This window comes from Salvia miltiorrhiza, chromosome 3 (assembly GCF_028751815.1).
Source record: "Salvia miltiorrhiza cultivar Shanhuang (shh) chromosome 3, IMPLAD_Smil_shh, whole genome shotgun sequence".
NCBI lineage: Eukaryota > Viridiplantae > Streptophyta > Magnoliopsida > Lamiales > Lamiaceae > Salvia > Salvia miltiorrhiza.
In genome coordinates this window covers 64,212,959-64,226,954 of record NC_080389.1, presented here as the reverse complement: position 1 = coordinate 64,226,954, position 13,996 = coordinate 64,212,959, and the positions used below count along the sequence as shown (strand labels likewise).

Here is a 13,996-nt window from a genome sequence, read left to right as displayed (position 1 = left end):
TTTTTATTTTCTAAAACAAGAGAAATACTAATATTTTTTTTATCATTTTATAACGAAGAGAAATCAACTATTATTATTCGTAAATACCCGACAAATACTTTGCTTTTCCAAGAAGAACACTTTCTTGATGTCTATGGTAACCATCAATCACACTCCATAAAATTTTTTCTCATTTTCCGTCAAAGTATTAAACGAAACCTTAGTTGTAAGCGGGAATGTCTTTGGCTTCATTTTCATCAATGAGAAGGAAGTGGTGGACTCCTCTCGTATATTAGAATTTTACTGGAATTTTCAAATTTTGAATTTTATTATGGCCGCAAGAATGTTTTTGAAGTACTTCTTGTTAGCAAGAGATTTTATCATGAAAATTTTAACACTATTAAAGCTTTAGCAAAATCGAAATTTTCATACTTGGCATATTAATTTTAAAGTCAATGTATATTTGTAAGATTTATCTTACACAAGTTTTAAGGCGATATACTTGATTCAAATTTTAAAGAATTATCAAGGATTTTAACGTTGGGCTTTTAAATGATGTTTTACAAGTAAATTTTTCTTTTGGATCGGATTTATTTTGATAATTTCAGAAGCACAAATCTTTTTTCCTAAACAAAGATTATTGTTAAAGAAGCCACATTTTTCATTTGCCTCAATAACAATTACTCAAGTTTTGGAGAGGAAAATGCCAACACAGACTTGGCAAAGTCAATAGCAACACCTTGTTTCTTAACCCATAAATTGGAGAAACTAAGAAACCTACAAGAAAAACAAGACGAATTTGGCATAACAATTCCTACATGTTTCTAATTAACAACTCTGAAAAAGAAATACGGAGTATAAGAAAATAGAATTTTTGGACTCGAGAAATTAAGCAGCTGCTGCTTCTCATCATCTGTTATGTTACCACCTCAGATAATACAAGCAGCATACTTCACAGTACTACATTTTAATTTGTTTGTGAAAATTCGAATCTAAACTCATACTAAACAATCACATATATATTTATAGTTTTGTTGGTACGTATTTGTAATTACGAATATGTAATCGAAATATAAATGTAAATTAATCCAAATCTTTCCTTTCCAATCCATATGATCTCAAATCAAAATAGACGACATTGAATTAAGAGAGAATTCAAGATTCTAAAAACACCCAACTACCTAACAATCAATCACAATATCACATAACTAATAAATGCCAACTTCAACAGATCCAACATAACATAAGCTAAAAACATCAATCACAATATCACATAACTAATACATGCCAACTTCAACAGATCCGACATAACATAAGCTAAAAACATAGTACTATCTCAGTACAGACACTGTTTATTTATATTTATCAATCATTTGTTGTGTTTTCTCAATAGTTTGCTCAAGTCGCGCGAATGCAGCTGTTATTTCTGAGGTTGAGGTTGAGGTATCGGATTTCCATACCTCCGATTCCCATCCCGGATGATGCTTAGTTAAATGCCTTCTCAAATTATCCGTGGCCGTGCTCGTTTCGTATTCTTTCTTACACTTTATGCACCGTTTCTTACCATGCTCTTCGAAATAAGGATGGACGTCCGACATCTCAACTACCATCAAATTTTTGTATAACAATTAGTATATAATTGATGAAATAATTTCGCAATTTCTAATTTCAAAAATTCGAAAAAAAAAATATAAAAAAATTACTACTACAAGAACAAGAAGGTAGGATGAATTCACCCCCCCAAAAAAAAGAAACCTAATTTTTTTTCAGATCAGAAATAGAAAAACAGAAAGCTGTTCCGCTCCGAAGAGAAATTCAAAAAAACAGTATACATTTTCAAAAAAAAAAGAAAAAATGAAAATTGCAGAGAGATCTTACCAAGGGGAAGGGCAGCGACGTAGAGAGAGAGAGGGAGTGAGTGATGATTGAAAACCAGAGGAGTAAGAGTGGTTTTAAAAGCATCTTCAACCCATACACCAAACCTAAAATGGATCGACCTTTGCCCCATGCTTATCACTGACTGTACCCCCATTTTTTTCCGTATATATGTATCTCCTCTCCAAAAAGGAAAAAGAAAAGGCCATGCTTCTGTCAAAGGCTGAGAAGAGTAGTTGCCCATTCACGAGCTGCAATTTACTATAATTATTAAAATCAAACAATGTGTAAAAAACTGAAGAATTGGGAGGGGCTTCAGTCACCCCTGATCCATCAGTGCGTGTGTGTAATTAAAGGTTATTTGGCTGTAAATCACATTGATTTTGCACCTTATGCAGCTATGCTATATATATTCCTTCAATATTACTCCCTCCGTCCACCAATTAAAGGCCTATATGAAAAAACACGGGTTTTAAGAAAAAAAATGTATTTTTATTAGTTGAGTAGAGAAAAGGTCTCACTTTTTAAGAAAAAATGTATTTTTATTAGTTGAGTGGAGAAAGGGTCCCACATTTTTTAAAGAATCTTTGACTTTTTTGATTAAATAATGAATAAAAACTTGCCAAAAATAGGTAGACCTTGTTTTTGTGGACGGACCGAAAAGGCAAGTAGGCCTTGAATTGGTGGACGAAGGGAGTATTACACATGCTGCAATTTACTGCATCTTAAAGAGACTATTAGCATGATTTTAGACATCAAATTGCGATTCCAATTTCAGGTCTCAATTATTTGCAACATGTGATGATGTCTAAATTAGGTGCCAAACCTTATCTACACTCTTGATTTGGTTATTTTTCTAAAGAGGCCGTCTTGTGTACCATCGGTGGCACGGTGCCATCGGATTTTCTACAGTCTTTTTTTTATATAATGTAAATGGGTTCGGGTTTAGATCCGAATTTGCTAACTGAATTAAAATTTGGCGCGGGTAGAACCCAGTGGTACACAAGTATTTGTGTTTCCTAAAACAAGAAAAGCACACATGTAACTTTAAGAGACTGTGATAAAGAGACATCCGCAGCTGTTATTCGCCGATTTTCTTTAGTTGTTATTTTTATTTTCTAAAACAAGAGAAATAGTACTAATTGTTTTTTTTTTCATTTTTTCATTTTTTTTTTGAAACCCATTTTTTCATTTTATAACTAGGAGAAATCAACCACTATTATTACTCGTAAATAGCCGACAAATCAACATCCTTAGGAATTTTCTTAATGGACGGCAGGCAAGTTGGAAGTTAGATGATTTTGACCTAAACTTGTAACTTGCACGCACACCTTATAATTAATTCATGTATATCACATGCGAGCTGAGCTGCTAAAACTCTTGTTGGGCCCGCCGCTAACGCTAGTGCTGGCAAAATCAGCCCGATCCGGTCCAATTCAACGGTCTTAGTTTTGGATCCAATCGAGCTCGATTCAATGGCCGAATTAAGCTCGGTCCCGATCCAATTTAATGGTCTTAATTTTGGATTGCGTCGAGCTCGACCCGATGGCCAAATTAAGCTCGGTCCGATCCAATTCAACTGTCTTAGTTTTGGGTCGAGTCGAGCTCGAGCCAATGGCCTAATCTAGTTTTGATTCATTGTCCTAAATATGATTTTTTTTATGACGGAGGTTCCTAATATGATTGTCTAACAATGACGATCTCCAAAATATTTTAATTCAGTGATATATGTCATCTTTTCGTCACCAAATTTTCTGTAACGGAACACTTTATAAAAAAATGCTCAAAGTTCAGAAGTTTCTAAGAAACAACGAAAGAAGTTCGAAACATAAAAACATTATTAATCATAAACTTTATCAACAACCCAACTAATGCCTCTATCTCTTGTGAAAAAAAAAAAACTAATGCCTCTATCGATGGATTAAGAAAACAACAATGAATTCCTACTCTATAAACAAGAAATACTATTGTCTTTATTGTTGGATTGAAAAATATGATTATATAACAAATGGGATCTCCAAGATTTTTGCCCAAGTTTGAGGAAAGAGTTGGAATCCAGCTGAAGAAGAAAGTGATGTGAGGTGGCAAAGTGAGAAACAAGAATGAATGTGAACGAGAAAATGGGCCGAAAACATGAGAGAGAGAGAGAGAGCCCAGAAAACTACACGAACAACTCTGAATGAGACCGACCAAAACCAAATAGTAATAATTTATTAGAAAAAGAAAAAAAACGAAGTGCTCAGATTTATTTGGAGAGATCACAACCTTACAACAGAGGTCAGAGATTTCTTCACCCTTTTTGCCTTTCTATTTTACTTGTTTTTTTCTTTATTTCATTCTCTGTTTGTCTGCGTGCGACACCGTCCCACATCAAAGTAATAATATAGTCAAAAAAATTAAATCTTTTTTTTGACGCAACAAAAAAAATTAAATCTTTTTATTAAAGAGCAATCTGGGTCAGACCCATTTTATGGAAAAAGGGTATTTGAATTGAAAAGGAAAAAAACATTGCATCTCGACTTCCTTCGCTTCTCTGTTTCTTGGTGAGAGATCAAACAAGGCATATTCTTTACGTAAACGCAAAAGCCCTGATCGAGTTTTCGAGCTCATTTTCATCATTTTTATCGAAAATGATATAAAAAAGTGTTCTTGAATTTGATCTTCCCTTTTCAACTTTCTTTTCTGCCCTTTTTCAGGTTTATATTCCTCTCCTTTTGTCTTTTCAATCGATATGTTCAATGCAGTTTTGGTATTTTGGTGATGATGAATTGCTGAATTTATTTTATCTATCTTGCTATGTCTCTTGGATTGATGATTGTACGTGATCAAATTAGCTCAATATTATTCAATTCACACACATATATTATGTTTGATTTTGTGTTGCATGATTAGGTATTTATTGGATTTTTCTGGTTTAAGTTTGATTGCCTTGTATTTGATCTTGCATTTCACAATTATCTTATTAATGTCGTTGTAATCTTGGAAATGTTTGAAGATTACTCTTTGCCCTCTTTAAATTTTCCCTAATTTTTTTAAGGAAAAAAGCAGTTATGCTCTATGTTCATTGACCTTCATTGCTGTGGCTTGTCTTTGTCTTCATACATTGGCCTTTTCTTGTGATTGAGACTGCAACTTGTCATTGAATTTCGAAATCACTATGATTTGCTAAATGTTGATATAACTTGTGCAGGTTCTGCTGAAGCATTGGTAGTTGGATATGGGGACTAATTGGTTGTTTTTCGTCGAACCGGATGGGAATGCAGGTGGGGTTTTCCCCATTGATCCCATTCTTCCTCATAGTTTGGGGGCTCATTGGATCTCTCACATTGCCTCGTTGGTTGACAACTCGAGGCATCTTTTGGTGCCCGGAAGCATGGCGCTCCAAGAAGCTTTCAGCTGTATGTCGAAATTTGCTGGTGCCCTAGTGATATGGTGCGCCCGTGGCTCCAATGCCAACGTCAGAAGGAAGTCACCGGGTGGTGATCATCTTGGCCGTCTCTCCAGCGCTTCAACGCAAGTGAGGCACATCTCTTCCGTGAGACGTGACCTCACGGGGTTCTTCTGCAAGTTGAAGTGTAGCAGGATGTCTGCAATCCCGGTAGTGTTTAACAAGATATCGAGCTTTGCTCTGAAGCAACTCTCGAGAGAGGCTCAATGGCTTCAAACTTTCCCCATGCTGTCGTTGGGGGCTGCCTTGGTGCCACCATTGACTAATGTGTAAGCTCGAGATCGTGAATTTTGAATGCATTTGCAATGTTCGATAAATCTTGAAGGGTTCTGTTTTCTTGTAGCTCGACAAACGTCCTTGCTATGGAAGCACAGCGAATCACGGATCAAAAGCTTTGTGAGATTGAAAGTCGAGGATGTGGACCCTGCAATGATCTTCATTTGCAGAGTCTGGCTTGGGCTAAGACGACCGAGCCCAGAACTGGCGTGGAGTTTCCAACCATGTTGGACAATAGCATATCGGGAGAAAGTAATTCCGGTTTTACTCCAGAGGTAGAACTCTATATATAGCTTTTTATTTAAACTCGAGAATTCTGATAAAGTGTGAAATTGTTCATTAACTTTTTATCGGGTTACTTTCAAACTATCAGATCCTTGTAGGAACTGGATCGAGAATTATGACCGTTATAAGAATCAAATCTCTCAAAGTCTATGCTTTCGGTTTTTGTAAGTCCTTGGCCAAATCTTCACCCTCTTGAAACGTATCAAGATTTACTTGAGAAATGTTCCTCGTAGATTTATCTCGTTTGCTTCTTCAACAGACGTTCATCCATTTGATGTTTGTGAGAAGTTGGGGCCAAAGTATGCTTGCATTGCGGAGCACGAGTTGAACAAGTGCCAAGATTTTTATCGGGATCTTCTAAGGTTTGTTGGAATGATGATGCAGTGCACGAGCTCCGTTTCTGATGTTTTTATTGTTTGATACTTACTTTGTTTAGACAATCAAGTGGAAAAATTTGTACATTACCATGTCATTTTTCTCGTAGTTAAGTTCACCTAGTTATAGAACAATAGTTGAAATAATGAGAGACGAGTGTCAAAGAAATTCACCGAACATCCTAACAAGCTAATGGATGCCATCCGATTGAACGCTGTGAAGTTTATCATCATTTCACCTCATGACACTTCTTACAACCCACCCCCACCCCCACCCCGTCTCACATAAAAAGGTTGTTTTGTTTTATGAATTTAGACAGGTTGCTTCCAATACGCCTCGATTCTACTAAATCAAGACTGCTATGTGATAGCATATCACGTATTATTTGTGATCAGAATTGAGCTTCGTAGAACTTTCATTTCTTATTTGATGGATGTGGTGCAGGGCGGATATCAACATGACGGTTAGGCTTGTGGTTAGCTGCAACGGGATCAAAATCAATACCGTGAAGGAGTAAGTTTACTGCTGTTGTGATACGTGAAATGTAACGAGGCACACAAAACCAGGAAACAAAAATACAATCGAATATAACTGTTGATGTTTGCTGATTCATTCAAAATTCTCTTGTAGTGTTTTTGAGAAGTCTCTCCGAGCCCGATTAACAAAGGTAAGGTCTATACGAGTGGTGCTCGTTCACGATGATAGTTTTCTTATACTAAAAAGAATCTTTTCGTCTCTATTAGACAAATCCAGAAGCTGATTTTAGCTGCCTACAAGAATTCGGTTCCATATTCACACAGGATATTACTTTACGCGTGGTATGTACCTTTGCATCCATTATTTCCTTACCTTCTCGTTTCGAAGCAACAAATGCTGAAGCAAAGGAAAAAATTTGCAGGGCACGACAATCAATTTTCGGAGAACAGCTGAAGGGCTCCTTGTTACTGAAGGTGACGAGGGCTGACCTTTTTCTGATTGCTCGTTTTTTCACCGTATGAGATGTAAATGCTATAGGGATTGACGAGATATTTACTTTTGCAGTTGAAGGGAATAACATCGGAGCAGTCCAGAGCAAGGATCTTTGCAGTAAGTGTGCTCGTTTTTTCGTATATCATTCTGCTCGTTATAGAACTCTCATGAACGATAACATTCAACCCGTTGTTTAAAGGAAACATCGAATAATCCTTAACACGAAGCTTCTCTATATGAATCTAGGGGCATTCTTTGACATGTATATTGGTGAAATTCCTGTTTGTGAGCAAACGAAAGAAGAAATCGGGAAAAACGTAGCAAGTATCATCAGGATGTGCTGAGATAGTGCAGAAACAACGAGCTCGTTGGTTTGACACGGTGGTATATATATGCTGCTGCTATCGGACTCATTAGTCGTAGCGTGGTAGAGGTATACGAACTAGCCATACTGTAGCATATAGAACGAACCCTAAACCTTAAACCCTAAACCCTTTATATTATACCGGGTTTTTCGGGGAAAAAAAGATCGAAAATTTCGCTTGGTTTGATGATTCTTTGTAGCGAAAGCAGGGGATTTGCAGTTCCTGCTAACTATTTGTAGATTTAATTTGTGACTATTTCTTGATTGAAAAAAAAAAAAAGAATGTTTATGGTTACTTGTTGTAAACATAGAAGAAAAAAAAGAGCTCTTTTGTTGATTTTGCAATTATATCATTAATAATTATTTTGGTGAATGAAATGTTTGCATGTTAATATCACTTCTAAGCACAGGAAAATGATTTGTGTTGTAATTGCTAAAATTGAAAAAGATACATTGGAATTGCAAGTTTCAAATACAAAAGGATTCTTATTTTTTTAATTAAATATATGAAGCCCATATAATATTAAATTACTAAACTAACCTTAAAATTAAAATAAGCAGAGTTACCGAAGATATAATCAAATTTGTAAGAATATACCCTTATATATAATCAAATTAAAATAGATAAATACGATGCATCATATTACACTATTACCTTTAAATCAAATATATAAATTTGTAAGAATATACCCTTGTATAAAAGAAATAGATAAATACGATGCATTATATTACACATTTACACTATAACCTTTAAAAATTAAATGTGTAACATAAATGCGATAAGACATGCAACATATCTCATATTATTGCAAAAAATAGATTCGAATTTCAATATTTCATAGTAGCAATGGAACTCATTTTCAGCCAACACTACAAAAAAGTTTCTATAAACAAAGAATAGAAAAAGAGATAGAGAAATAACAAACACACAATAAAAATAGTTTTGAACACAATTTATTGAAGTCCACTGATTTTCAACGCCCAACCGCTTTTTCAACTAACTTTTGAGCTGACTTCCCGCCGTATCACACAAAATTTTCCCCTTTCATTCTCATCCCCTCTCCCAACTTAATTTATCTTGCTTCATCACAACCCAAGAACTTTTTTTCAACACACACACACACACTAGATTATTTTTTATTTTTATTTTATTTTGGCATAGGTTGATGATCCGACACATTTTGATTTTGAAATGAAGTTAGTCCGTGTAATAACATGGCTCGTGCTCTCCCTCTGTCTGTCGGCCGTAGGGGCAGATTTCGACTATCGCAGCGCCCTTACGAAGTCACTCATCTTCTTGGAGGCGCAGAGATCCGGCAAGCTCCCCAAGAGCAATAGGCTCTCGTGGAGGGAAGATTCCGCCCTTGATGACGGCAAGCTCGAAAATGTAGAGTTTTTATTTGGAGTGATTGCGTCTAAATATACGAACTTTCATCTAATTCTGCCTCTAAATAAGCCGTGTAGACCTCAGCGCTAATTCGGAGATAGTAGACATTGTGTGAAAAAGCATAACAAGTGAAATTTTGTGTATTTGAAGGCATAGTTTGTAATTCACATACAAAATCAGAATTAGGCGAAAGTTCGTATATTTACACAATTACTCTTTTTTTTCTTCTTCAAATGTGTCCTTATGTAGTTAAAATTTGAACACGATGACGATTATTATTACTACTATTACACTGATCTTGTTGTTGTCGTTGTCATTGTTGTTATAGGTAGACCTGGTGGGAGGGTACTACGACGCAGGTGATAATGTCAAGTACGGCCTCCCACTGGCCTTCACCGTGACAACATTGTCATGGGCAGGCATCCACTACCGCCAAGAGCTCCAGGCGGCCGGAGAGATGGACAATCTCCGGCTAGCCGTCCGGTGGGGCACTGACTACCTCCTCAAGGCGAGCTTCAAGCGCAACCGTCTCTACGTGCAGGTAATCAAGCACCCTCACAAAATTAACTAGCTAGCCTTCAACTCAACAATACGACGCCGTTTCTCAACAGACGAAAACCGTCTTTTGTGATTTGAGGTAGGAGATCCTGTGAAGGACCACGAGTGCTGGATCAGGCCGGAGAACATGCAGACGCCGCGGACCCTCTTGAAGGTCGACCGCAACACGCCGGGCACGGAGATCGTGGCCGAGACCTCTGCCGCGCTGGCTGCTGCCTCCGTGGTCTTCCGAGGCCACGACCGGCCCTACGCCCGCCGCCTTTCCAACAGAGCCAAACAAGTAAATTCTTAAAGACCACGTAATAACGGACTCGAACTCGAAACCTTTGACCTCAGATATTAACCACTCTGCATCTCATCTCGTTTGTAGCTTTTCAAGTTTGCCAAGGATTATAAAGGAACCTATGATGGAGAGTGCCCTTTCTATTGCTCCAACTCAGGCTACAATGTAAGTAACTAACCACCACCCCACATCCCTCCTCCCCATGTCTCTCTCTCTCTCTCTCTCTCTCTCTCTCTCTCTTCAATATATATTCCGGCAGGACGAGCTGCTGTGGGCGGCGACGTGGCTCTACTACGCCACGAGAAGATCGGTATACCTCGATTATATACAAGAAGAGGCAACAAGCGCAACCGTTGCAGAATTCAGCTGGGATCTCAAATACGCAGGAGCACAAATCATTCTCTCACAAGTAATTAACATCACCATCTATCTGCGTCAAAATACACCAACTTTGGTCGATATCTCGTTTTGCACCTCAACTTTAAAATCAGTACAAAAATACACCAACTTGACAATTATTGTAATCTCATCACGATTGAGATTTTTCTTTCATTTAAGTGGTATAAATCATGACGTGGCACTGCTTCAATCGAAATGACATTGTTTTCGGCCAAAGTTCGTGTATTTTAAATCGAATAACCATTCAAATAATCTATTTTCTTCCTCATAAAAATAAAATTGAAAAATTGGTAGTTCTACATGGAGGGGAAGAAGGAGCTGAAGAAATTCAAAGAGGAGGCAGATGGATTTGTGTGCTCGAATCTCCCAGACAGCCCCCATCACCAGGTTTACATGACTCCAGGTCTTGATCTCAATCTTCGACGCTAACATATGTTTCGGTGTCAGAATTCGAGATGGTTCTAGAAGTTTCTAGTGTTTGTGTGTAGGAGGGATGATCCACCTGAGAGACGGCGCCAACACGCAATACGTCACCAGCGCCGCCTTCCTCATGAGCGTCTACAGCGACCATCTCGCCAAGCACAAGAAGCAGGTCTCCTGCGGCAACGCCCAATTCAGCCCCGCCCGCCTCTCGGCATTCGCCAAGCAGCAGGTGAGAGCTGAATGGTACGTGCGACGCACGTAAAAGTAAAAATTACGTTGTTTTTCATTGATAAAACCGTTAATTTATGTTGCCCGTGCAAAAACGGCTGATGTGGTGACATCTACAATGTTCGTCTATCACCTAATTATCCACGTCAGCGGTCTTTGCACAGTCAATAGAAGTCAACAGTCCATCACCAAGTTGTGGTTTTTATCTTGATTTAACATTCGTCAATTTTTCACTGACAAAATCGTTAATTTATGTTGGTCGTGCAAAGAATGCTGACGTGGCATCCCCATTGTTCGTCGGTCTTTGCCCAGTCAATAAAAGTCAATGTCCTGCTGTGAAAAGTAGACGTAGGTTAGATTAGGTAACTCGATAATTTGGTTATTTATATTAATTTAGCCTATAATATTTATATATATACTAAATTGCTAAAGTATATTAAAAAAAATAAATTAAGTAAATATATCATGTATATATATTAAAATTTTACGAGAATACATACTTTTATAATAATAATATTACAGATGGACTATCTACTCGGCAAGAATCCCAAAGGAAGATCGTACATGGTCGGATTCGGGAAAAATCCACCAAAACAAGCTCATCATAGGGGTGCATCCGTGCCCAAGCTGCCCAAGAATGAGCCGGTCAACTGCGCAATGAGCTTCGTACATTGGTATAATGTGGATACACCGAACCCTAACGAGTTGACCGGCGCTATTCTGGGCGGCCCGGACAAGAACGACGAATTTGAGGATAAGCGCACGAGCTCCGCCATGACCGAGCCATGCACCTACATCAACTCATTGGCCGTTGGTGTACTAGCAAAGCTTGCTAAATCTCATTCTCAAGCTTGAACAATTATTCGCGTTTTAGAATTATCGACACATGTTACATGTATAAAGAACAGGATTAGGCAGGTTCGAGGCTCTAGCATGGCGTAGATGCTAGACATAAAATTTTCTAGGAATTTAAACTTTTAGGTATTGTTAATTTGAAGATGCCCGCATAATATCTCGATCTAAAAAGTATCGATGAGATTGAGACTCGTGACCTGTTACCGGATTGGGCTAGTATATTAGATAGAAGCCATTTAAATTTGTAGTATATGCTATATTTGTTACTACATTAATTGTGTATTACTAGCTGCAAGCATGCCTACTTATGCTATTAATGTCCCATTTATTATTCCATCACTTTCATCATATGAGAAAAAGAGTAACACTAGCTATTTAATTTTCATTTAGTACATACATGATATATTGTGTTGGCAATACAAGAACCGATGATTCAATATATTATTCAAATGGCCGACCTTGTATGTAGTGTAGTACACATAATTAATCACAATTTATTTATTTTACACGTCTATAATAGTATTAGTACCATTTTTTCAAAGCACACCACCAAAATATATTATTTTGGAGTATAAGCTTTGAAGTAAAAGCCCTTCCCTCAACTCGGAAAAAATATATACTCCCTCCGTCCCTAAAATAACTTCCTCTTTTTCCATTTTGGGACGTCCCCCAAATAACTTCCTCTTTCTTTCTTTCCATTTTTGGAAACCTACCCCACCACTAACAATACTTTATTTATTCTTACTTTTCACTTTTCACCACTCCCAATACTAATTATAACACTTTTCACAACTTCCAATAATAATTATATCACTTTTTCTCTACTATCAATACACTTTACAACTTTTTATTAAAACCCGTGCCGTCCCCAAAGAGGAAGCCATTTCGGGGACGGAGGGAGTATAATAATAATGATAATAATAATAATAATAATTTTTGCCCAAAATTTTACTCATTTACAATTTTAACATGATTTCAAAACATTGCAGTATTATCACTATCTTCCAATTATTTTTTATCATAAAAAAAATTAACATATGAAACAAAATACTAATCAAATCGAAAATAGTGAAGTTTTAGAGCAACACTAAGACTACGCATTTCGATGAGGCACATGCCACGTCATATTTTCAGTGGATTAGAAAATTTTGGAAATGTTAACATTATTGCATGGTTATAATTTTTTTATTAGTCAAAATTATGCATTAATCGATATTTAACCCTAAATATGTATTAATTGAAAAGATAAATATATATATATATATATATATATATATATATATTTTTATATGTGGTATTTGGAGAGTCCGTACAGATGGTGACTCATCACCCATGTGACTGAATTAGTTTAGATTATCTTTGGACAATTCCCAACTGTACAAATGAAACGTGGTCGTATCATATCCTGACATTTTAGAATTTTATTTAATGTCCATTTTCAAAGCTCGAGATATGTGGGCCTACGGATTGGATCTTGGCCCATATCGTAATTTCGTAGGTGGGCCCATAAATAATTAAATGGAGACTTAGGAATTTAATTGAGATAAATAAAATAATATTCTATATATGTGCACCCAAATTTCACAGACTATGGTGTTTAAATAAAATAAAATAAAAATTCTCTCTTAAAAAAATTATAAATATAACGAAGTTGATTTGGGACTCCTTTTTTTGTTTCAATATGGTGTGATACGAATAAATTGAAATTATAATTAAATGTATAATGATATAATTCATTGATACACATAATTTAATAGTAAAATAGTTAGTTTGATAAAACTTACACGTAGTTGTTGGGAACAATGTTTCAATTATATAAGGAAGTAGATAGAGATCTTATCTAGATAATGGTTGGACAAGTAAAACAATTGTATCCTCAAAAACAAATTAAAAAAAAATGAAAATAATATCATGTGCATTGTTAGTCTTAGGTCAACTAAGTTGATTTCACCTTGTTCTAAATGAAAAGGGATAATATTGCTTTGGAGATGGTGTGAAGGGTATAAAGAAGACAAATATATTATAGTGATCTTTATCTTAGTGTGGGGCCCAAGTTAGATTATTGAAACAAATAGCCATTATGACCTATGTTATACATTTATCCTTTCATTCATCACAAAAATAAATAAATAAAATAGCAATATTTTTGTGGTGCATTGGATAATTGTACCTCAATTTTGCACATTATATAAATATTTATTAAAAGTGATAATTGAATAACAAGACACCTAATTTTGCTACCAAATGACTAGTCATTGTAGTTGAATTGATGAGATTGGAGATAAGCATTAA

At 36.3% G+C, this 13,996-nt stretch overlaps 2 protein-coding genes and 1 long non-coding RNA gene across 5 annotated transcripts; 2 read left to right on the top strand and 1 right to left on the bottom strand.

Moving 5' to 3' along the window:
- Positions 1 to 1,041: 1,041 nt before the first annotated feature.
- On the bottom strand, positions 1,042 to 2,671 carry LOC131015518 (uncharacterized). Its single transcript, XR_009098567.1, has 3 exons — positions 2,558 to 2,671; positions 1,858 to 2,284; positions 1,042 to 1,582 (listed from the first exon to the last, which is right to left on the bottom strand). It is a non-coding gene; the product is annotated as an uncharacterized LOC131015518 (long non-coding RNA).
- A 1,281-nt stretch (positions 2,672 to 3,952) lies between these two features.
- On the top strand, positions 3,953 to 7,866 carry LOC131015516 (fatty-acid-binding protein 2). 3 transcript variants are annotated; one of them, XM_057943922.1, is made up of 11 exons: positions 3,953 to 4,131; positions 5,045 to 5,571; positions 5,646 to 5,853; positions 5,952 to 6,027; positions 6,123 to 6,225; positions 6,683 to 6,751; positions 6,869 to 6,905; positions 6,982 to 7,056; positions 7,137 to 7,188; positions 7,280 to 7,324; positions 7,454 to 7,866. In XM_057943922.1, the coding sequence occupies exons 2-11, from the start codon at positions 5,072 to 5,074 to the stop codon at positions 7,549 to 7,551; spliced, it is 1,263 nt and encodes a 420-aa protein (XP_057799905.1). In that variant the 5' UTR covers positions 3,953 to 4,131; positions 5,045 to 5,071; the 3' UTR covers positions 7,552 to 7,866. The 3 variants fall into 3 exon arrangements, with proteins under 3 accessions (XP_057799905.1, XP_057799904.1, XP_057799906.1); XM_057943921.1 differs by lacking the exon at positions 3,953 to 4,131 and adding an exon at positions 4,161 to 4,550; XM_057943923.1 differs by lacking the exon at positions 3,953 to 4,131 and adding an exon at positions 4,178 to 4,397.
- Positions 7,867 to 8,656: 790 nt separating this feature from the next.
- LOC131015515 (endoglucanase 16) lies at positions 8,657 to 12,052 on the top strand. Its single transcript, XM_057943920.1, has 8 exons — positions 8,657 to 8,958; positions 9,287 to 9,499; positions 9,596 to 9,796; positions 9,887 to 9,964; positions 10,059 to 10,208; positions 10,493 to 10,601; positions 10,687 to 10,850; positions 11,372 to 12,052. The coding sequence occupies exons 1-8, from the start codon at positions 8,764 to 8,766 to the stop codon at positions 11,702 to 11,704; spliced, it is 1,443 nt and encodes a 480-aa protein (XP_057799903.1). The 5' UTR covers positions 8,657 to 8,763; the 3' UTR covers positions 11,705 to 12,052.
- Positions 12,053 to 13,996: the final 1,944 nt, after the last annotated feature.

Bases quoted from the DNA above. Each gene is read 5' to 3' on its own strand.
- LOC131015515 (XM_057943920.1), top strand. From the start codon at position 8,764: ATGAAGTTAGTCCGTGTAATAACATGGCTCGTGCTCTCCCTCTGTCTG. The intron at 8,959-9,286 runs GTAGAGTTTTTA...TTGTTGTTATAG, and splicing joins ATGACGGCAAGCTCGAAAAT to GTAGACCTGGTGGGAGGGTA. The intron at 10,851-11,371 runs GTGAGAGCTGAA...ATAATATTACAG, and splicing joins CGGCATTCGCCAAGCAGCAG to ATGGACTATCTACTCGGCAA.
- LOC131015516 (XM_057943922.1), top strand. From the start codon at position 5,072: ATGGGGACTAATTGGTTGTTTTTCGTCGAACCGGATGGGAATGCAGGT. The intron at 6,226-6,682 runs GTTTGTTGGAAT...GATGTGGTGCAG, and splicing joins TTTTATCGGGATCTTCTAAG to GGCGGATATCAACATGACGG. The intron at 6,752-6,868 runs GTAAGTTTACTG...ATTCTCTTGTAG, and splicing joins AAAATCAATACCGTGAAGGA to TGTTTTTGAGAAGTCTCTCC.